Source organism: Sitophilus oryzae, unplaced genomic scaffold (genome assembly GCF_002938485.1).
Source record: "Sitophilus oryzae breed Bouriz unplaced genomic scaffold, Soryzae_2.0 scaffold_1297_pilon_pilon, whole genome shotgun sequence".
Classification (NCBI taxonomy): Eukaryota; Metazoa; Arthropoda; class Insecta; order Coleoptera; family Curculionidae; genus Sitophilus; species Sitophilus oryzae.
Genome location: NW_022145945.1, coordinates 8,944,183 through 8,968,797, shown reverse-complemented (window position 1 = coordinate 8,968,797; position 24,615 = coordinate 8,944,183). Strand labels below are relative to the sequence as shown.

The following is a 24,615-nucleotide window of genomic DNA, read 5'->3' as shown; positions in this document are numbered from 1 at the left end:
CGTAGGCTGTCCTTACAATTTTTATTGCCTGTCGTGTCGCGTGTTGTGTCAAGGTCTTGAATGTTTACTCCCAGCGAGCGTAAAGAAGATTCACTTCAAAAACATTTTATCATTTTTTACATAAATTCACCAAAGAGGGTGAAATTAGTTTTGAAAATTCGCATGAAAACTACTACTATATTCCTTTATATGGAATAACTATCTGGTCTAGAAGTATGCAATTTTGTAAAAAAAAATTATATGTGGTGTAATTGAGCAGTATAAAAAGCAATTTTTGAAAATTCATACTCTCGGATGTTAGGGGTGAAAATTTGTATGAAAATTTCTTATATCTTACCTAGAACTATAAAATTATGCACAAAATTACCTAATTTTGAACACTGAGAAGAAAGAATTAACATTTTATTAAAATGTATACGGTATTATACCGGGTGCGTCGCAAAAGTGGCTCACCCCAATAACTTTTTTATTCTTTTAGATAAAAAAAACGAGATTTGGTATGCTAGTATATGACATAAATTAAGATGGATTCGGCCACTTCCTGTTTCACCGGAAATGACTACAACTTCTGATTTTTAAATAGCATCATCGGTATTTTTTACCGATTTTAATATCATATGTCAACTATGAAAAACAAAATTGTATTTTTTATGTCAGTCTAGAGTGTTGTTAAAACAGTTGTGTTAAAAACACAAATTTTTAGCCAAGGAGCCTTGGAAAAAGATTTGATCGTCTAATGTTTTTAATGTTTTGTCCTGGCCGGTTAAAAGATGCCCAAATCGTATTTTTACCGTATATTTTACACCCTTTTTCCAAATGGAACGAGGGTGGCTCATTAGCATATTTGGAAAAAGCATTTTTTTACGAATGATTTGATACCACACACTTGGTATTTTGAGTAAAATTGTCGTTATGAACCGCATGTTACAATTTCAAATAAACCATATTCGAAAATGTCAAAAGTTGACATGATATGTCATTCTATTCAGAGTTAGTGATATGGATCGGGTAAATACCCAGCGGGTAGGTAAATAAAATTCGGGTATTTACCTAAATTTTATTTACCTACCCGAAACTGGGTATTTAAAAAGAAAACGTTATTCCTGTAAGTATGCAACACCCTTATCTGGTGGAGAAGACTACGTGGAACAAACTCCATTGCTGAGGTGTCCATCAGAATTCTAAGTGCTCCCGTAACCTCCGCAGCTACTGAAAGAACTTTTAGTACGTTTAGCTGGATTCATTCAAATAAACGAAATAGGCTCACTACCGAAAGGGCAGCTAAAATAGCGTATTTATCTCATAATTGGAAGTTACGAAATAATGCTGATAACAGTGACAACAAAACAGTGAGTCCTGTCACTCCTGTTTGTTCTATTCCTGTAACAAATAAAAATAGCCTAGAATCCTCTCGGATCTGCAAACGTTGGCAGCAACTCCATCTACATCTTCCACTTTTCGACCACCCAAGAAGAGAAAAACACTTCCAGAGCATGATGTTGATATAGATGAGGACGAAAATAACCATTACCAAACAAGCGAATCGGATTCAGACCTTGAAATGGAGAAGGATATATTCCTTATGCAGACACTGACACTGGGTCTGACAAATTTGACACTGACTCAGATTCATAATTTAAATTAAAATAAAAAAAATATTTCTAAGTACTTATATTTCCGAGTATATTTCATAAGTATTAAAGTATTACACGCGGTAGTAGATTTTTTTCATTATTACCCTGATATATACCCGATTTGGGTAAATACCCCGGTATTTACCCAAAAAAATATATACCCGGGTATTTTACATCACTATTCAGAGTGTTATTTTCTCTCGAATAAAGTAAGAAAATACCGAGGGTGCCATTTAAAAATCAAATGTCGTAGTCATTTCCGGTGAAACAGGAAGTGAGCGAAAACAATTGAATAGGTACGTCAGTCAATCATAATTTATGTCATATACTAAGGTACCAAATTTCGTCTTTTTATCTGAAAACATAAAAAGTTATATGGGTGAGCCACTTTTGAGACGCACCAGGTATTTTATTGTATATACTTTAAAAAAAAATAATTTTTAGAAAATAAGGTAACTGAGGATCAGCTTGTTTGTTCTTAGTATTTTCATTTATAAAAGATGATTATTTGAAGTTCAAAATAAAAGTGAATTTATGTAAAAAATGATAAAATGTTTTTGAAGTGAATCTTCTTTACGCTCGCTGGGAGTAAACATTCAAGACCTTGACACAACACGCGACACGACAGGCAATAAAAATTGTAAGGACAGCCTACGGCTTAGAAAAGATCATTCGATTTAAATAAAATTTGGTAATTTCGATAGATTGGACCAAGGCCAACTTGACCGTGTGCGACACGTGTCACAATAATGGCAGTTTTGACGTAAGAAACGTCAAAAATTGATGTGGTCCGATCGCGACCAAATTTGGTGGGTAGGCTATTTGAATGACGCTGCACACCCTTCATATTTGGATACGACGCGACGTTTCGTTTACATTTTCATCAGGGTGGGACTAAGGATTTGATATTTAAGAAGAATGTGGATCGATTTCGGCATAATTGGGGACGGGCTACAGGATGACGCCCTCAACGTTTCGAACCGATGCCTCTCAATGGACGGAATCATCAGGATTTTCTTAATTATTGGCCGATTGGAACGAAACTCGGCAAGTTGATAAAGGTACCCGATTGAAGTCCTCAGACGGACAGACGACCATTTTAACAGAAATTTTGTGAAAGTGAATCAGATGATTTATTAATTTTTAATTTATCGCTTTTTCAGCATTTCAAAAACTACACTTTTTTAAACATGTTCTTCAAATACTTAAATTTAATAGTCGTAATAGTTATTAGTAAGAAGTTTCACTTCAAATATGCATTCAGAGTGCTTGATGAACGAGGAATGCAGAAAAAGTAATAGGTAAAAGTTACCAGTAAATGGTAAATTAAACACAAAATCTTACATTACAAATTTATTTCAAATAAAAACAGTAATCTATAAAATTTACAATTGTCGATACAGAACTATTATTTGTATACGGATAAATTTATACTCTTAATTATTAAGGGCACTGAGAACACTAAACTGAGGTATATAATTTATTTTTTCGTATGAATGTGAGTGTATTGGACTCAAGTGGCAGTGCTGAACAGATACGACATAATCGGAATAAAATATCTAGCTATTAAACACGAATTGACCGTTCCATATGTCAAGTCGACACTATTTCAGTTCTTATACGACTTAAAATTACACAATACCTAACTTACATAGCTTAAACTATTAGAATAAAATTGCAACTAGTTTAAACCAATCGATCTATTGACACTTTGCACACTGTAAAGGTTTTTTTTATTGCGACCGATCAAAAGATCATGCCAGGCAACGTGTTTTAAAATATCACAAAATTTGAAATGAATATGCACTGTGACGTAAATTCAGGTAAGATCAGATCAGAATCTGATGACATGTGACATTGACTTTGTTGGTTAATAACAGTTAATAACACCCTATCAAATTCATCCCCAATAAAGTATATATAAAACAAGGATGATTTCGATAGACATGACCGAAAATACAATCTACTTTTAAATTAAAATGACGCAGAACAACTGTCATATAGTCTGTCCTTTTTGCAATGCATAGACTATATCTATACATAAAAGTCAAGGTCACACGACATCTTACAATGATTCTACTTTATCGTATGGTAAACACCAAATTAGTTTGTACTGTAGTTTTCAAAGCGAGCTAAAGATAACATTACAAAAAATTATAATTATGCACATATATACGGACATTAAGAATAGAACTACGAATGTAAATTATAATATTGTTTTATATATACTTTTTTCACATATATAACAAAAAAACAGTCTCAATTGTAACACTTCTTAAAACACAGATTTAGGTAGTTTTCTATTTTTAGGATATTTACTGTATGTTTTATTAAAAATATCGAATATGAATTTTATCTTTTAAAGATAACAATAAATGTTTGTTTTTTAAGCAATGATTTACTATAGATATTATTTATAAAAATACAATATGTTGTGTAATAGAAATTATATAGAATAAAAATACTAATCCACATGTAAAATAAAAACTAACCATTTTCTGTGTTTAGAGATGCCGGCTTAAGTATAAAAATGATTATTTATGCCTATTTTGGTATTGGTAGATAAGTAGGAACAAAATTCTAAGCCTAAAAATTAAGTAGTATGTACAAGTGACTAAATTCCATACGCCTAAAAATATAGATTTTTCTTTCGTTTTTCAAAAATATACAAAAAAAGGAAACTGTTTGATACAATATTGCACAAAAAATATAACTGGAAAAACAAAAACATTTTTCGATAAATTTCACGGTAAGTGAAAAAAATTATGTAGTGACGCTCGAGGTGCTCAACTGCACTTTTTTTGTTTTAAATGCCCTCGGAAGTCATTATCGTAATTAAAAGTCTGTGTTAATGAATTATACAAATTTTTATAACGTAAAAATCGTCATTGAAGCGTATTTTTCTTGCCTTCCCCTCAAAATGGAAACTGTATGGTACGGTCTGAACCGAAGAGCGGTACCTCGTAATTCTTTTATATTTCTTAATCGTTTTTATCGGGCATCAGCCATACACCGATGTGGAGGTATTTCAAAGTGGAGTTTTCGGGAAACCGGGCAACTGATCCTTTAGAAGTAGACGTCGTGAACGTCAATGGGGGTCAGTACTTCGATTTCCGGGTTTTTTGGCGGCGGAGGTGTGAATTCGTCCGGTCTGAGAGCTGATTCCTCCGTCTGAGAGGCCTCGGGGTTGTCGATACCCGCAGATTCCTTCAGCATCATTTCGATTTGATGCAGACACTCCTCTATATAATCCTGCAAAGAAAGAAGAATATCTATTAATAAAAAAATAACGTTATATAGACATAAAGTGGGAAAATTCATAATCAACAATAATATTTTGCTACACACAGATTTGTAATAATGGATTTGCAAAAACCCCTGTATACAAATACTGTTAGTATTTATGATGTCTAAATGTAGAATAATAAAAATAACAATATATTTTTATATACACTCAGAACTCAGGTGCAAAAAAAACGCAACAGAGAAATTTTGGGTCAAATTTAAAGTATTATATTTTTGTTATTTTTAGCCCTATTTTCATTAATTTTTCAACTGTGTAATTATTTCAACTTTAATTCGTAAACTCAGTTTTTTGTAAACTTTACTACTTAATTGGCATATTATACAGCACTAACCGAGGGGTTGTTTTTTTTTATCCTAACTTTAAAACACCCTGTGAAATAATTTCGTGTGTAAATTTTGCTAAAATATAATTTTACGGTAAGAACCTTTTCTTCTGAGTATTTTGTTTTTTGGATCACGTCAATACCAACTTTGGTTAATTTTTAAGAGCGAAATGAACTGATCACGATCAGTTTGCAATTTTTTCTGTTATCATTACTTTTGATGTAATTTTTAATAAGGCGAGATGGTTTTGGTGACACATTCAAAAGAATAACTTTAGATATTTTTGATTAGCTCGTTTACGAGTTATCGCCGATTTCTTTTTAAATATTTCTCCTTTCATATGGCCCTGTATTTACTTATGAGTAGGGTTCCCAACTTGAGCATCGGCGATTCCGGGACAATTATTTTTAAGCTTTTAAATAACTGAAGCAAGACATTAAATATTAGAAAATAAAATATATTATGTGTGTAGTACACATTTTTTTAGTTTCCAGGTCCCGGCCAAGGCAAAACTTTCACCGGGACAAACTTTCTGATTCCTGGTTAATCCCGGCCAAACCGGGACGGTTGGGAACCCTACTTATGAGCACCAGTCAAGGTAAAAGATAGCTGTCAAATGAAGTTGTCATTTCAGAAATTTACCTATTTAGTGCTTTATTATTATTGAAAACTCATTCCTACATCGGAAATCTTAAAGATGTATTTATAAATACAAATTAATATGAAATTAAGTAAAATAAAGTAATCAGTTCCAAGGTTAATTATAGTATTACTACAATATAATAATAATAATAATAAATCGTCTTTATTGTACTATAAAAAAAAGATAGTTACAATTTGTGGGCGAAGTTTAGCTGTAAGCTATTCTACCACTTAACTCAAATAACATTCAATAACTTATTAATATAGGTATCACTTCTTGCATCTTCTCTTTGTTCCTGCCTTGCTTCACATCTGCAGTTATTTATTAGGGTACCTTAGGGTCTCAAATCTCTGGATATTCCTTGCGATTGTAGATTTTCCAGGTATCGGTCTATTCGGATACAGAGCAGCAAACATGTCCGACACCTTTTCATAACTATTTCCTTGATAATACCATTTAACCATCAATACTTTTTCTTCGGTAGTGTAATTCATGGGTAATATTTTCGATGTAGGTATCAGTTTTTAATAATAATAATAGAGCACTAAATAGATAAATTTCTGAAATGACAACTTCATTTAACAGTTATCTTTTACCTTGTCTGGTGCTCATAAGCAAATACAGGGCCATAAGAAAGGAGAAATATTTAAAAAGAAATCGGCGATAACTCGTAAACGGGCTAATCAAAAATATCTAAAGTTATTCTTTTGAATGTGGGTTTTAGTGCTCTTCAATAAACCTAAATAGAATTATTCTCAAAAATAATTAGGGAAGCCAATAATTGACCCCATTAAAATTTACATGGGATTTCCTATGTCCCGCTCGACGATGCAACACCCGGTATAGTTCACAATAATCACCAAAGCTGTCTTGTCATATTGAAAAAAAACTTCAAAAGGAAATTATAATTGAACAAATTGCAAATTGTTTTGGTGGCAAGTTCATTTCGCTCTTAAAAATTAACCAAGGCATGTATTGACATGATCCAAAAAACAAAATGCTAAGGAGATATGGTTCTGACCGTAAAATTATATTTTAGGAAAATTTAGACACGAAATTATTGTACAGGGTGTGTCAAAGTTGTTGTAAAAAGCAACCCCTCGATTAAACCTGTATAATATGCCAAATACTAAAGTTTATAAAAAACTGAGTTTACAGATTAATGTTGATATAATTATATATAGTTTGCTAAAAGATTCATGAAAATTGAGCTAAAAATAACAAAAATATAACAGTTTAAATTTGACCAAAATTTTCTCCGTTGTTTTTATTGTTTATATTGCATCTGAATGCATTTATTACTTTTTACTGAACACTGTATGCTATATATTATCGTTTTTTTCTAAATAATGCAAACATTCCATATTTGATAAGCAGCCAAAAATACTTGCTATCTAATATTATTTTGAAGTTTATCTGAAACTGCATATATTAGAAAACATCGGCGTGGGCTACGTGATTTCCTCAAAAAATTGAATCTGAAAATAATATATTCAGTCCTTTTAAATTTTGCTAAGCTAAATAAACCGCTTCTACGGAAACGTAGAACTAAAAATAAATGTATAAAAATTATGCATTAAATGATATTTGTGTAACACAAACCACAAAAATGTAGTCATTATTTTTACCAAGAATAAACATGTCGTGTATTATTTTTACTATTTTGTTCTACTGTTCTTCGAAATAAGCTATATCATTATTTTCGCAACAGGTAAATGGATTTCTTTGCCAATCATATCGAAGACTACACTGTCACTTTTTTGTTTCATGTACCTGTGTAATCGATTTTAAAAATAGCAATACATCATTAATTATAATTGTGTGTATAGAAATCTACAAAAGTATTTAACAAAAATACTTTTAAAGTTTTGAAAAGTTTGTGAAATTAAAAAAAATAATTTCACTTTTCTGACAAGTAAAAATTTAGATGGAATTTTATAATCTGTCCACGTATGTCCACACAAAAATATATACAATATAATATATTGTTAAGTAGAATATACTCTGTTTTTTTTCTCAGGTAAGATTTCGACAGACGATGACAGAAGAAAAGCAGATGACGTCCCATACCAATCTATTTATTTTACTAAAAAAAGTTTCTAATAATTTTTAAGTTATCTATGGATGGGTTTAAATATAAATCCGTCATGCGTCGTGTCTTGTTGTTTTTAACCAGTTTTATTGGTTTATTTAAAAATGACAGATCGTATTTCAATTTTATTGGTTTGACGGAACGATGAACGATAAACGGACGCCGATGCGTATGAACTCGCCTTTAGATTTTTGTCATTTTTGACGCTTGTCAAAGTCTTGCCAAATTATAGGTTATAATTTTGTGTCAACTTTTGTTAAATACCCTACGTTTTGGAAGATGATGCATTTTGATTCGTATTATTACGTGTGTTTTGTGTCTTTTGAAGTCAAGTGGAGGAAAAATCGAGTGAAAATTAACTGTAGACCCAGAGCACAGTTTATGGTTAATACTCGCTGCCCAGGCAGAAAGTCTTATACACCCCATCGTTAAAGTTTGTATACCATCTCGTCGTAGATAAGTGCATCTCGTATATGGTAGAAGGATCAAACTAAACACATACTAAAAACTGGAGTAGCTGTAAAATATCGACATCACACGATAGGTAAATAATGGATTTTAGTACTGCAGAAAAATAATGTCAAGAGGTACTGGTTTAAAAAAAATTAAGATTAAAGTTAATTAATCAACCTTTAAGGTATAAAATTTGGTAGGTGTTATTATTAATAAAATAGTTTGTTTTATTTACCTATGTTGTTTTATTTATTCCTGTGGAATATTACAAATTTGTATTTGTACATAAGTTATATTGATAAATATAATCATAAATGCGGGTAGTTTCATAAAGCTTGAAAGTAAAAAATAGTTCTTTTTTATATTTTTTGGTATGTAGTGTCTTTTTCTTGTTTGTTTTGTATTAACACATACCGGTTTTATTAAATAAAATAACTCGATTACATTTTTTCAGTTTTATTAAATAAAATAACTCGATTACATTTTTTCAGTTTTATACATTTTTTTTCACAATATTTTGAAGTAATCACTTGTCATCTTGTCAATCAAATTTTAAATATTTCCTGCTATGCGTTCCAGTTGTACCAACTTATTTCTTTGTAAAATAAAATAAACTACTTTGAAATTAAAATGACAGACACATCTATCACTGTCAAGGATCTTCTCGTTGGACAGACTATATAACATAAAATATTTAGTAATCGTAAGCTACAGTTGTTCTGTAGTGTTAATAATATATAATTTTTGAACCCATTAATAAAGCAAAGAAAATAATCTTTAGCCAGTATATCCTGCGTTAAAAATCGCCAACAACAGATAGGTACTTCGTGATAAAATCTTTAATTAAAGAAGATGGTAGAGTACAGATAAAAAATTAACGAGTATGAATGGAAAAATACATAATATATGGATAAACTGTGTATGGAACCAGTCTGTGAAATTGTACGAGAGTAAATCAGAATGCAATACTTGTTTCAAGAGAGACATAATATTTTCCAAAATATATATCTACCCATATCAGTTATATCTTGATGAAAATATTTTCCATTATTCATGTTTTTATCCAATTTTACCAAGAGACCTTTTTTACGTAAAAAACCTGGCTGCAACGACGTTCCGTAATCCTGCTGTTAAAACATAACAGCTGATTTTTATACAGGGTGTCCCAGAAATAAGTGCAAATATTTTAACTGGTAGAGTCATTCAACCCCAGAAACACGCCTACGAAGTTTTTTTCGTGAAAATAAAATTTTGAAAATTCGAAATTTTTTGAAAATGTTGGATTTTTTTTTAGTTTTTAGTTAAAAAACATAATTTCTTGATAATATAGCAACATAGGTATTAGATTAAATTTATAAGAAAGAAAATCTAGAAAAGATCCAGTGGTTCTCAAAATTTTAGCAAAAAATCATTTTTTTTGGAAATTTTCAAAGTAAAATAACTCCGTTATTTTGAACTTATTTAAGAATCGATAAAGAGAAAATATGTTTCTTTTATCAAGATCTACCATCCCTTAAAATATTTGCACTTATTTCTGGGACACCCTGTATATAAAAATAACAGCTGTTATGTTTTAAGAGCAGGATTACGAGGCGTCGTTGCAGCCACCCTTAAATGTATATTTTTTACTCGGTAGTTTTATACAGGTACGAACGAAAAGTTATTACTCTTCAAAGAAGTTAAAAAAATATAGGTGGAGCAATTTACAAGTAGGAGTCAATGGAGTCATATTGACATCAAAGTCAAATTTCTCATGTCAAAAAAAAAAGAAATTATTTGGAAAAAATCTCAATAAAAATGAAAATTCCACACCCTCTATCTGAAACTATCTAAGCATTTTAGGACGTACATTTATACGAACTTTTTTAATTATTTTTATTTTCAGAATATGCTGTGGAAGTTTCCCAAATACAATTCAGACCACCCTGTATATTAAAGACTTATTTAATAAACCATTTTTATTATGTAGACTGTGTATGCTATATTTGGTCATAGATACCAATTAAAATTACTTATTTTCGAAAATTTATTTACACAATCTCAAAAAATGGTAACCGCATATTTCTGTGGTACTACGGCAGAACCTGATATGTCAATAGAGAAATAATGTTAACATATCTGGTTCTGCCTTAGCATTGTTACGGATTCCGTAGGTCCACTAATTTAAACTCACGATAAAATACTTAACGAATGTATTTGTCTCACTCTGTACACACAACTTATACTATTTACAACACAATTGATGCAACTACTATTACTCTAACGGTACTGGCACCTTCGCCAATTAATTCACAATTTAAAACGCGGTATTATCAAACTTCCAACTGCCAACTGCCAAAGCGCGGACATTTATATACCCCCTGGCGAGTGTTTCTGGAACGTTCTAAAGAATTCTGTAATTTTCTTTTACTTTCTGGCGAATTCGCCAGGTTCCTCAATGCACGTTGCGGTTATGTAGCAGTAATGCAGTTATGCAACCAGTAATACAGCTTAGCGCTTCATACATCTTGACAGTATAATAGATATACTTCTTTTAATGATAAATAGGTAAGGTACCTTACCTGGGTCTATTAAAGCTTCATTCAGAACCTCGCAATTAGTGGTTTCGATTAGCGTAGAAGTTTGTTCCTTTAATTTCAATGTAAGCATTCAGAACGTCAAAATTAGTGGTAGACATTTGAAAGAGTCTACCACTAATTTTGACGTTCGTCTAGCACTAATTTTGAAAGTTACGTTGAAAGTTATACAAGTACGTTGAAAGTTAGAAATCAAAAGTTGAGGCTTTCTCTATGAATACAACTGACTAACGCAAGCTATTGCTAGGGTATTTTAATAATTTTAATTGTATTTTTAAACATTGTGCATGATCGTAAACTAAAAAGTATAAAGTTAATTGAAACCACTAATTTATTCTTCTAATTGCGAGGTTCTGAATGAAGATTAATTGAAACCACTAAATTATTCCACTATTTGCGAGGTTCTGAACGAAGCTTTACAATGTTATTTTGCTTGTTGGTTGTTAATCCAGTAACGAAATAGAATTTTTGCAATAGAATAAAACGAGTAAGATAAGGCTTCCAACTTGCCAGTGTCTGGTAATATTGTAATGATTTCTACGTATGTAAATGTATTATAAACTAAACTATATCGTTACTTTCCGGGAATTTTATCATAAAAGCGAGTACCCGCGACCTATCGCATAGCTGGGAAATATGGATTTCGAGTTTCGCCGTTTTATTTACCTACAGCCGTATCCGGTGCACGATAACGGTTGCTTTTGCGGCGCCTTTATTCAATGCATCATAAAAATTATTATGTGTTTTAAATAATGGCTTTATTTGAAACTGACGGCGCCTATCACTCAGCGCTATAGGTCAATTCCGAGTTCCAAGCGAATGACGAACAAGTAGCTAATTTTTTATTTTTATTTCACGTTACATTTAATATGCCATACAAATGAGTAAGTGTGTATAATGAAAATGAATAAGTGCGAAATGTCCAAAAAATTATTTTTCCTCGTATTTTAAAAATCATTTTTATTCAATATAAAAAAAATACAACTAGGGTTTTCGATTTTCGGGATTGGGATCCCGTTTTGAAATTCCGGGATTAGAACTATAATTTGGGCATTTTAATAACCGGGATTGACAAATATATATATATATCAAAATGAGAAATTTAATCTAAAGAAATTTTTAATAAAAATGCAGCTACATACAGGGTGAGTCTTAAAAAAGTGCAAATATTTCCAGGGCTGGTAGATCTCGATAAAAGAAACATATTTTCTCTTTACCGTTTTTCAGATAAATCCAAAATAACCGAGTTATTTTACTTTGAAAATTTCCAAAAAAAATCAAATTTTCAGAATTTTAAACGATTTTAGTTTTTTTTTCTAAAAATTTGTTGGTTTTAGAGGCGAAAATTCCTTTATATAAGAAGCAAAATGGAAGAGATTCCTTTTCAATCAGTCAATTCTTAATTTAATTATATAGGGTGGTCCGAACTGTATTCCGGAAATTTCGGCAGTATATTCTGCAGATAAAAATAAGTAAAAAACTTCTATAAATGTATGACCTAAAATCAAATTTCTCATGTCGAAAAACTCTCAGACACCAACTAAAAATGAAACTTTTACACCCTGTATCTCTGAAACTAAGCATTTTAAAACATACATTTATACGAACTTTTTTACATATTTTTCTCTGCAGAATATGCTGCCGAAGTTTCCGGAATACAGTTCGGACCACCTTGTATATGGCATTTCTTTAAGCACTTTAAGCTATACAAGAAAAACAAAAAAGCACTTCCATATTATCCCTCTTTGAAAAGGTGATTGATGTCGTCATATCCGCAAACGGATTCTGAATAAACATCTGTAGGAATGTGAGATGCTAAATAAGAGCTGAAACGCGAACTCTTTGCTCTGAATGAAATAGTAGTACCATTCGGTTCAAAAGCACGCATTCGCCGCCGACTGGTTTGCTGTTCTTGGAAAGTACCGCCCACAACAACCACCGGACGGATATATTCGACAACCGAAGAAAGACAGAGACCTTAAGGAATGTTTGTGTGGTCGATATATTCGCAGTTCAAAACCATTGCAGTCAAATAATATTATTGACAAATATGCCAATTAATCATTATAAATTATAATATGATTATAATCTACGACAATGTCATTATGACAAATTTAACATTGTCATTTGGATGTCATTATGGCTTTCATAACAGCACTAGTTCTATTATGAATTCATAATAACAAGCAAATTTTAAAATAAGAAACATGCAAAAAAGGTACCTAAATACGTTTATTTATTGTAAACATTAATTATAATATCAGTACAATTGGTTAAATTAATTCCAGACGATGACAGGTGAGTTGAATTTTTAGAAAGTAAATTTATTTCCTGAGTGCTTGAACTTGTTGAAGATTGGTCATTGAACAAAAATCGGTCATTGTTGTTGTTCCCCGTAGCTGTCTGGAAAAGAACTTACGACCGAGAAAATATTCAAAGATTTTCTTTGAGTTAAGTAAAAACAATCTTCGGATTGTCACGGGGTTTCTAACAAGACACTGTGTCCACAACGAACACCTCAGTAGATTAAAGCTGAGAAAAAACTGCGAATGTAGATTATGTAGGGAAAATGGGGAAACACCAGAACACCTTATCACTGGGTGCGCCGAGACGACAACTGTTGGCCATAATAGCCTGATGTCGAAGATAGAGAGCTGGACTCTGTGGAGCCGTTTCAGGTACTGGCTTTTGTTCAAGCCCTGAGATTGTATTATGAGTTATAACTCAAGAAAGGGGAACGCACAATAGATCTGTAAGATCGCAGTAATTAATGGAAAAAAGCGATAAATAGCTTTCATCCATTTTTTATTTCTACACTAGCGTGGGTAAAACATTTCCTGTTGTTATGGAAAAATGCAGTTTCTTTGAACTTAATAAGCAGAAAATATCGACTTAATATTTTACTGAAAGCTCGTTAAATTCGTGTTTTAATACATTTTTTTGGAATGAATTCAGCGCTTACTTTGATAACCAGTTAAGTGAGCATCGGAGTTGAATGAAGTGTAGAAACGCATTAATAATTTTAAAACATAAAAAATCAGAAATATATCTTTTGACGTTCCGGTTACAAGAAATACTTGTTTAATAAAAGTAATTCAATATAAAATTCTAATAGGTGATACTGGTTTTATTGGATTATACAGTAGCGTATCCACGGTATAACGAACTCGCACATTATATTAACTTAAACCTAATTTTTTTGTTTCCAGATTTTATTTTTAATACTATTTAATTGTGCGTGATTTTCAATAATGTACAGAGTGATAGAAGTTAAGAAAAACATAATATATATTCTATACCATAAACTTTTAGTTACGTAATCGAGGGTGCAATTTTTAAATTCATTGTTGCCAACCATGGACATATTATTTGGCGCCGCGCTGACTGACGGACATTTAAATTTTCCGCTATATTCAGGTCGCAGCTCTGCTGTAAAAAATGTCAAGTTGCCACATTTATTTATTTACTTACTGACATTGTCATTCGTTTTGACACTTTAGTTTTGTATTACGGTTTTTTGGTTTAAATTATTGAACTGTATTGTGAGACTTGAAGGTTAAAAATTTTTACTAGCAGACCTTACAGTCGAACATTGCTCTTTTTAGAACCTCTTTTAGTGTGAAGTGTACAAGATAAGCCGATTAATAACCGCAAAAAAGCATGGTAACTTTATTAGAAAATTTTGAACGGGAAAGCGATAGTAATGGCCCTATATATCCTTTAAGGAGGTGAGTTTTGTACAAGTAAATAATAACTGTTTATATATTTATAATTAATATACTTTTTTGGCCCCTTCTTCTGCTTCTTGTATTTTGTTTGTTTAATTTACTTTTGTTTCCTAAAAAGAAAATATGTAAAAGTTGGCAACGCTGTTCTGGGCAAGCTTAATCACGTGACTAAAATTTATTTGATATAAACTATATTTATAGGTAAGTCAACCAAGAGAAATCGTTGTAAATTATTTTCAAGTTCTGAAGTTATTCATTAGATTTATATTTAGTAAATTAAAAAAAATATTCATCTAAATGAATAGGGAAATTAAAACAACTTTGGGTGCACATCATCAATGATACCATGCGTCATCTTATGGAGTTTGCTGGTGGTCGTATTATGATGTGCAACCAAAGTTATTTTAATTTCCCTTATATGTTACTAGTTAACGATAACTAAATAAGTGATGCTGGACACATAAATTTACCTATGTCTGAATGTACATACATATGTATTTTTAGCCATAAATAATGCATTCCTATACAGGGTGAGTCTTAAATAAGTGCAAATATTTTCAGGGGTGGTATATTTCGACTCCAGGAATACGTCTATGAGGTTTATTTCGCTAAAAAAAGATGTTGAAAATCGTGCATTGTCTTTTAATTTCCCTGTATGTATTTCGAAAACTTTTTAGAACTACCTGTTCATCGCAAATTTTCCCACGGTATAATTCCTTAATCTCAGATATTACCATAGTTACGGCTTTACTCTATGGTTACGGCAATAAAAGGGATGCAAATACAGAAAAAATCCGGTGGCACTCAACATTTTTTCAAAAAATCAATTTTTTTTTTAAAAAGTCAAATATTTTTTTTTAATTTTCAAACTTAAACAACTCGGTTATTTTGGACTTATCTGAAAAATGGTAAAGAGAAAATATGTTTCTTTTATCGAGATCTACCAGCCCTGAAAATATTTGAACTTATTTAAGACTCACCCTGTATAAATACGTTTATGGTATATGAACAAATATTTGTTAACATTCAATACAACATATTTCTGAATTAGAGGGTTTTTTATTCAGTTGTATTCAATAGCGCTCATCTTTTTCTATCCCTTCGTGCTTATAATAACATAATTCGACTGTGCTTAGAAAAGTAGTCCAAGATCAGTGGTAAGACCAGACCAATTTAACGAATTTTTGGGCGAGACAGAAAAAAGAACAGCAAAGAGAGTGTGCATAAACCTTACCTTTTCGATGTTGGTGATCTCCGTGAGCTGGTCGAGAAGGGCGTCGGGGCCGCACTTGCTCTTGGCCAGCCAGCCGAGGCCCAGCAGCGCCGAGGATATGCTCGCACAGGCCACTATACTTGGGTGGTACCTCGAGAATTGGAATTCTGGGAACAGAGAAGAAGTACCATTAAGGAACGGTCGAAGCGGCGCCCCGGGCGATCTCGCTTTAAATTTGAGGCCTCGCATTGACAGATTAGCCGGTCGGTTGCTTTCTTTTCGATGTTCGTTTATTTGCGTTTGGCGTTTTTTTTTCTCGTTGTTCTCGAACTCTGATTGATTTAGTGCCAAAACCGAACCTATTGTACTGCCGTACAATGAAACGATTTAATGCATGTAATAAGAACAAGAATGTCCTCATATATAAGCGATAACGATAACAATTAAATTTTTAGTTACGTAATAGAAGGAGCAATTTTTAAATTCATTGTTGCCAACTATATGGACATATTAAGGTAGTATCAGACACAGCTACTTTTGTTGCGCAATTTTTTTGCAGCCGCTGCAAAAGTTGCATACAGTGTTTATACACGAGCAGAAAATAGCCCAAAACGCGCAGTTTTTATGCAGCAGCTGCCTAAAAAAGTTGCAGGTCGACACTACATGCTTTTCATATGTTCACACCAAAGCGCTACTTTTCAATCATATTTTGGTAGCATATTTTGTTTTGTAGGTTTCGTCTGCTCCGCAACCAGATTTGGAACTTTTCATTTTTGAACGTTCTTTCGAATATTGTGCACGAAACGTGTGAATTTTCTTTTTTATGTCTTCATCGGACGTATGTAATTCAGAAGAAATTTCCGAAATAGCGGCTGGTCTTTTCGTTTGGTTGTGATAGAATGGACTTTTTGCGTTCCATAACACTCCCTTGCTTCTACCGCTTCTATATTAAACATTTTACTTGTTCTTTGTTCCAAATCGCTTGTTTTGACTTCGACGACATCGCAATTTGTCGGTCAATTCTTTACTAAATACCTACATATAAATTCTGGAGTTAACTGAAAAAAAGTGTATACATTTCGGGCATACCAACAGAATACTGCACCGATGTCCGCAGTAAAAGTTTCAACTGATTAGTAATCTTGCTTGCTTCATCCACGTTACCGTAGATGGAGCTAAGAAGGTTAAAGGTAGGGTATATATAATATAAATAAACAAATTAGTATTCTTTAGATTATTAGTAAATTAGTAATCTTTTGCTGCACTTGCAATCTTCCTCAACAACTGTTCACACACGGCTATTTCTTAAACTGCGCGCAACAAAAAAGTAGCCTACGCAACCAAGCTGCGATCGCAACGTTGCAGGTTGCCTAGGTATACACACTTGCAGCGGATCAAGTTGCGCAGTTTTTTAATTTGCTGCGTAACAAAAGTAGCTATGTCTGATACTACCTTTAGGCGTATCACTGAATAACTGGAATTTAAATTTAGCGCTGGGGATTCAGGTGGTAGCTCTGCTGTAAAAAAAGTCAAGTTGCCACATTTTTTTATTTATTTCCTGACATTGTCATTCGTTTTGACACTTTAGTTTTGTATTACGAGTTTTTGGTTTAAATGAATTTTGTTATACTTTAAGCTTAAAAATGATTACTAGCAGACCTTGCAGTCGAACATTGTTCTTTTTAGAACATATTTTAGTAGAAAGTGTACAAGATAGCTTAGTAGTCGTTGCATAAAACTGATCACAACATTATTAGAATATTTTGAACGGGAAAGCGGTAGTAATGGCCCTTAAAGTGTTGTTAAGGAGGCGAGTTTTGTTGTTGTGTTGTTTTGCTTTTGACGACAAGGGTAGTAAACCACTTGAAGCTTTTAAGTGTCTTGTAGTAGTTCGTCAAATTTGTGTCTAGTATAGAGCTACTGAAAAAACTGCTTGCGTGGGTTCCGAATTCTGAAACCTGTGACTTTTGACATAAAACACATATGGCATTTTTGAAGTATTTGTTTTATGGCGATTTTCGTTCAAAAATACAGAAAGACACCCATTACAAAGGCATAGACATTGTTTTTCTTTTCAGCTAATTTTAGTTTAGTTTCTTAATATTAATGAGAGACATTATATCAACATTTTACTGAGAAAAACTTATCTAGTTCGAGAAAAAATATATCTACTCTACAAATTCAAAATATTTCCTACCTATATTACACCATCGTTGTCTTTTATCTTTAACAAAAAAAGAAAAAATGTAAGGTTTATCAGATTTCACACCAGTTTGGATAAGAGAGGCTTAAGCAAGTTTATTGGAAAATTTTCAGTAAACCTCTTTAGATGCTCATTAATCAGCTTGATTGCACACTCTTTTTTTTCACAATATAAGATTTTAACACGTTAAGAGCTTTTATAAAGGTTGTAGAGTAAGTATTTTGGAAAAATGTAATAGAGATTTGTAAGTGAACTATTTTTTAGCCGACCATACCAACAGGTATGGTAGAGGCTATTAAGATCGGCAAAAAAAAAGTTTTTTTAATTTCACTCAAAATGAGATATTTGGGTCATAAATGACCTAAATACAAAATATTTTCATGGTGTCCGTCTGTAACACGATAACTCAAAAACCGCTAAACCGATTTTAACCAAATTTGTCACAAAAATACTGTGGCACCCGAGAATCTGGCCATTAGTTTTGGTGGGGGGTGGGGGGTTGGTAAGAGGGTATGGGACGGGGTAAAAAATTTTAAAAAATCCTAACTCCAAAATTACAGTAGCTAGCGAAACGCGGTTTTCAATTTAAGATTAGGAATAATATTTGCAACAAAATTTGGAATAACATCAAAATCAGTCAAAGTCGCAGTTTTTCAGATAAAAAAAATTGAAAAAATTCCTTTACTTTGAAACTAAAAGAACTGCCTACCAACTTTGTATTAACATATTTTAGTATGGGCAGCTAAACGTGCCTCCCGGCGCCATTTTTTTCTAATTAGTAGGTATAAGTGTAGTATTAGTTCCAACATAGCAGAGAACCTTTCTTGGTACGGTTTGATTATTCGACTGGTTTCTATTACAGTTGACTATTATTTTTCTTTTATTTTTTTGACTATTTTCTGTTTTTAATATCCTGATTCCTCAAGTTTTACTTCGCATTTATCAAAGAAATTGTTGTATAAACATAGTATCTGATGGAAAGAAAATTAAATACTTAAGTGAATGATAATCAAAAATAATATTTTTTCCGCCGTAATAATTATTTGGCAACTTCGTTTATAATATTCTTCTTAAATAACTTATCATACCGGCTGTGTTTATGTAAGATTGCAGACAAAAATAAATCGAGCGGATTGTTAAAGAAAAAATTTGATACTTGTGAGAGGCTCAAATCGGGTAAGCAAGAATTGGCTTCCTTGGCTTTGCATTACCGAAATATTTCGTGCAAAAAATTAAAGATCATAAAGCTATACGGTTTTTATATACCAGAGACCAGAGCTTTAAAAGAAAGAGAATACCGAACCGGCGGTATGTATTATGCTCCCAAATATAGTGGCGTTTTATGTCAAGTCATTGGGATCCTCTTAACCCAAAATTAAATGCCGAAAAATTTAACGTTCGATATATAAAACCATTCCGACCCAAGGGACCATATCTTTTTAACAGTCCCGCAGTTTTTAAATACCATCAACGTAGGTTTATTATAGAATAAAAAATACCAGAACCAGTTATACGTTATGCAAAACTTCTATAATCGTTTTCAACAATCTTACTTTGAAAGGTATCAAACTTATACCGGGTGCGTCTCAAAAGTGGCTCACCCCTATATATTCTGACGTTTATAAGATATTGTTTCTTTCAGTCGAGAAATGAATCAAAGCATGCTTCACGCATTAAGCAGCTATAGCCTGTTTCTGTTTGGTTTCTGAATATTCTGTTGAAGGCTTTCAGAAGTGAACTGGATCAAGTCCATAAAATTTAACGCTGTGCGCGATTTTAACACACGTGCTAAAGTTTAGAGCTAAAGAAATTATTTTTTTGATAAAATGGATGACAATGAAACAAAAAATCTGAACCCTTTGCGCCAAGTGAATCAGATTATCAGCCATCTGAAAGGTCTGATTCTATCGATTCTGAAAGTATAGTTTAATTTATCATTGTTTTCACTATTACTACATCAATAAGTTAGGCTGCTTTTCTTACAAATACTTAGATATCTGACATGTTGATCTGAATAAAACTGTATGAGGAAGAAAGAGGAAGAAAAATCTTGTCATTTCATATAGACTTTAAAGGACAACACATGAAGGATCTTCCCTTTATCCCACCTATGTACCATAATTTTTATAAAAATCAAAGAAAACACTGCTAATGGGCAATATGAAGTCAACAAATCCCTTAATGACGAAGAAGAATGTACCGATGAACCAACTTATATCTAAAATTTCAAATTTTTTCAGAGATAAACTAGTGATTCAAGTCCAAAAAAGTATAAACAAACATTCTTAAAAATGACCACAGTTGTATTTTGAGTTATTTTAGTTTGTCATTATACAATTTCAAATGTAATAAAGAACTGTGTCAAGTTTTCTTCTCCAGCTTGTTTCATTTTAATTAAATAACATTAAAAAAACTTTAACTCTCATTTTCTCAATAATTATCTTCTAGGACTTGATCCAGTTGACTTCTGAACCCCCCATATAACCTAATCTAATGGGTACACAACCAACGAAAGAACAAGTGTTCCATCCATTCTGCTTCGGCATTTAATGTGCCCTTCTATGATGTCAAACTCTCAATGTCGGTTGCATATTTGCGTAAAAGTCTCGATTTTCTTTTGTAAGAAGTCTCATCAATTGCGAATTTTTTCATAAGCAAATGTACACATTATCGGTACGACCAGCAGGTTCCTATGTCAGGGTGTCCGTCCTGAGTGGAATGCGACGTCGGGTTTCCTTTTAAACGCGATCTCAGAGAAACCGGTCGAGCGGAAGACGACCAGCCAGACAGAAACGAACACTACGAAGTATTAAAGCAATCCCCACACGTGCCAATTTGCCGTAATGCAAGAATTATATATCTATTACTGATCTTCATCATCATAATGTAGATTTATTCTTGATCTATCCTTAATTACAATAATGCCTCCCTAGCATTCATTTACCACATCCATATGTTTAGTTATAGTGCTGTTTGTTTCCTAATGTAATAGCTCCATCTATCCAAAAAAATCCTATATACAAATCTAAGATTTGTCAGCATTCTTGGGACACAGGTCACAGAATAAATTTTAATAACGCCAAAATTATAATGAAAGAAGCGATAGCCTCTAAAACAAAAATAAAAGAGGCTTTTTTAATACAATCTAATAAAAATAAATATATTGCTCATGCATCTGTAGATGTTAGTAATCTATGGCAATCGCTTTTTTGATTTTAAAGAACATAACATAAATAAACATAACATACGCAAAAATTAAAAATAATCATACAGAAAGTTTGGGTTTTTTGGTTTTACCTTATTAAGTAATTGTTATCAGGTAGTAATTGTTAATTTTGAAGTTTAACTAGGATATAATGTCATTTTAACAGAACGTCAACGGTTTTGTAGACGTATCCAGACGTATCTGTTTTAAAAAACTAAACTGTTCTCGAATAGTTGAATTTAAATATTTTAAATAGCTTTTAAATATTTTAATTGCTTGTTGAACTGTCAGTAAAAATGAAAAAAATTCTGATCTTGTGCGTTCTCTTGCTCTTTAGTAAAAACTATTTTTTCTTCTATACATTCCTCAATAAATAATCGATAATTTACGACTTGGCAACTATAAATGAAAACATCAAAAATGCTGAGAGCGTCTTCATGCCAAAATAGGTTGACCAAATTTAGATTGAAATGCCCATCAAAATAACAACCGCAAACAAAAACAGAAATAATTTTCTCTTGTCCATATACCTTGTCAAAGTCAGAAACTTCAAAAATTATAATATATAATCTAAACCGCTCTCATTGATAAAATTCCGAAATGTGTTTAAAGCGTCCATTTTCAAAGTAATTATTGCTATCTTGTGAGATTAATTTAAGTTTTATTTACTCAAACCCGTGATAATTGCGAAAAAGTGGCAGTAAAAACTTAAAAAGCTGTGCTGTGAACTGCAAAAACCATCGTGGATCGTGGCATAACGTTGGTTTCCAATGTTTCATAGGTATTTCATACATGTCCTTATATAAAATAGTTTCTTGTATGCAACACAGAGTATTTTATTTATAAAATTAAAAGAAAATAATAATACATTTGAATAAACAATATTTGGCGATATAATTCCGGAAAAAGCCGAAACTCTCCGAAATTATCAAAAGCTTTGGGTCGCGACCGTTGCAAGAATAGCGCTAAATGTTTACATTGTCCTTATGGGCACTTTCCAATCTAAACTTGTTTCATTTAGGGTTGACATAACTCAACAATACGTTAAGAAATTCACGTAACATTGACATCTTTCATAATTTTATCTACATTTGAGTTGCTGCGGATACCTGAGAAATTGTGATGCTGTCAATATGTGGTTAACGCGTATCCAGAAACGATTGGCACGGCATCGAGAATACCAAAATCGACTACTTGGCGTTCCGCTAATCGAATACTTTCGCTTACCGCTTTGAAAGCGTAACGGTTTTATGTCGAAGTTCCAGAATTCAGGCCCAGATATCACAGCAAAAACTGACCTGTTTACATTCTAAAGCTAAAACTGATGGAATTACATCCTAATGCTTTCCATACCAATTATATTCTTCTGTTCAATTCTGAAACACGTGTGTGGGTACCTTTAGGAATCTCCTGGTTGACCTACACAAACGTCTCGATTAATGTTCAGACGATACTCTTTTTGCACCGACCGCAACGTTGTCGAGAAAATTGCAGAATGCTTCATGCGTGTTAACCCATCTAGTATAACGAGTAAAGCATTAACGGCAGCGGCAAAGCAGGGATCTTATTCCCCAAAACGGTGAAGATCTCATTGTCAAAATTTCCCTTTTTCTAATGACAAATTTCTTCTGCAGCAAATGTCAACTTAAGGTTTGCATCCGTGGAAATGAGAATTGCCTTCACTTTTTCATGGGAAAATCAGAAGAAGAAAAAAAAATACAAGGATAAGCAGAAAGGGACGACAATGTCGATTTGCTGCAAGAGCTGCATGATGATGATAACCTTGTTTCAGCTTTGCAAAAGAAGATTTATCGCTGTTTTATGGTAAAATAAGTACCCAGGATGAGGAAGAACTACAAGAATAAGCAGGAAGGGACGACAATGTCGATTTACTGCAAGATGATGATAACCTTGTGCCAGCTTTGTAAAAGAAGATTTATCGCCGTTTGACGGTAAAATACAGACCCAGGATGAGGAGGAACTACAAGGATATGCAGAAAGAGTCGACAATGTCGAAATACTGCAAGAGTTCCTTGATGAATAAGAACGAATGTAGAATGTAGAATGTTTAGGAGGGGAGTTAATAATCAGCGCGACCTTATAGATCTATTGTGTGTTCCCCTTTCTTGAGTTATAACGAGTTATAACTCATCATACAGTCTCAGAGCTTTAACAAAAGCCAGTATCTGAGACGGCTCCACAGAAGCCAGCTCTCCCATGATCTGCCCAGCATCCAGCTCTGATGAATAAGACCTTGTTCCCACTTTTTGAAAGAAAATTTCTCGCTGTTTTATGGTAAAATAAGGACCCAGGATGAGGAGGAACTACAAGGATAAGCACAAAGAGACGACAATGTCGAAATACTACAAGAGTTCCATGATGAATAAGACCTTGCTCCCACTTTTTAAAAGAAAACTTCTCGCTGTTTTATGGTAAAATAAGGACCCAGGATAAGGAGGAACTACAAGGATAAGCAGAAAGGGACGACAATGTCGAAATCCTGCAAGAGCTGCATGATGATAACCTTGTTCCAGCTTTGTAAAAGAAGATTTATGGTCGTTTGATGGTAAAATAAGAACCCAGGCTGAAGACGAACTACAAGGATAAGAAGAAAGGGACAAGTTTGAAATACTGCAAGTGCTGTATAATGATGATAGCCTTCTTCCAACTTTGTATAAGATTTATAGCCGTTTGATAGTAAAATAAGGGCTCCGGATGGGGAGGAACCACAAAGATAAGCAGGAAAGAACGGCAACGTCGAAATACTACGTCCTCGCGCGATTTTCCTGCTGGTTTGGCCACGGCGGCGGTTCGGCAAAAAGTGGCCGGGCGGGCCGCCGCCAAGGAATGCGTTCGGCGGCCGGTCGCCTGCGATGTCGGAGCCGCCGTTCTCACGGTCCACAGGCCGAACCCAAGGTCTCCAGCCACTCGGATGCTGCAAAAAGCACAGTTGCCGCACTTGGCAATTTCGGTAAAACGCCATTTGGAAAAAGTTCGCGTCTTGAACAGGGTACAAAGATTTAAATCAACTTGGTTTAAATTAAGATTTAAATCGGCATTTAAGTCAACGGATTATTTTTTATTTTAATCATGGATTTAAATAAAAAAATCAATTTGTTTAAACACTTATAATAAATATATAATATATATATATATATATATATATATATATATATATATATATATATATATATATATATATATATATATATATATATATATATATATATATATATAT

At 32.7% G+C, this 24,615-nt stretch overlaps 1 protein-coding gene across 1 annotated transcript in view; it reads right to left on the bottom strand.

Moving 5' to 3' along the window:
- Nucleotides 1-3,365: 3,365 nt before the first annotated feature.
- The window catches only part of LOC115874712 (G1/S-specific cyclin-D2-like), a 98,055-nt gene continuing 76,805 nt past the window's right edge, over nt 3,366-24,615 (bottom strand). The window contains exons 4-5 of the mRNA XM_030889956.1: nt 15,991-16,136; nt 3,366-4,886 (exon numbers count right to left, since the gene is read on the bottom strand). Of these exons, the coding sequence (XP_030745816.1) occupies nt 4,701-4,886; nt 15,991-16,136 (332 nt within the window). The 3' untranslated portion in view covers nt 3,366-4,700. The remainder of the gene's footprint in view (nt 4,887-15,990; nt 16,137-24,615) is intronic.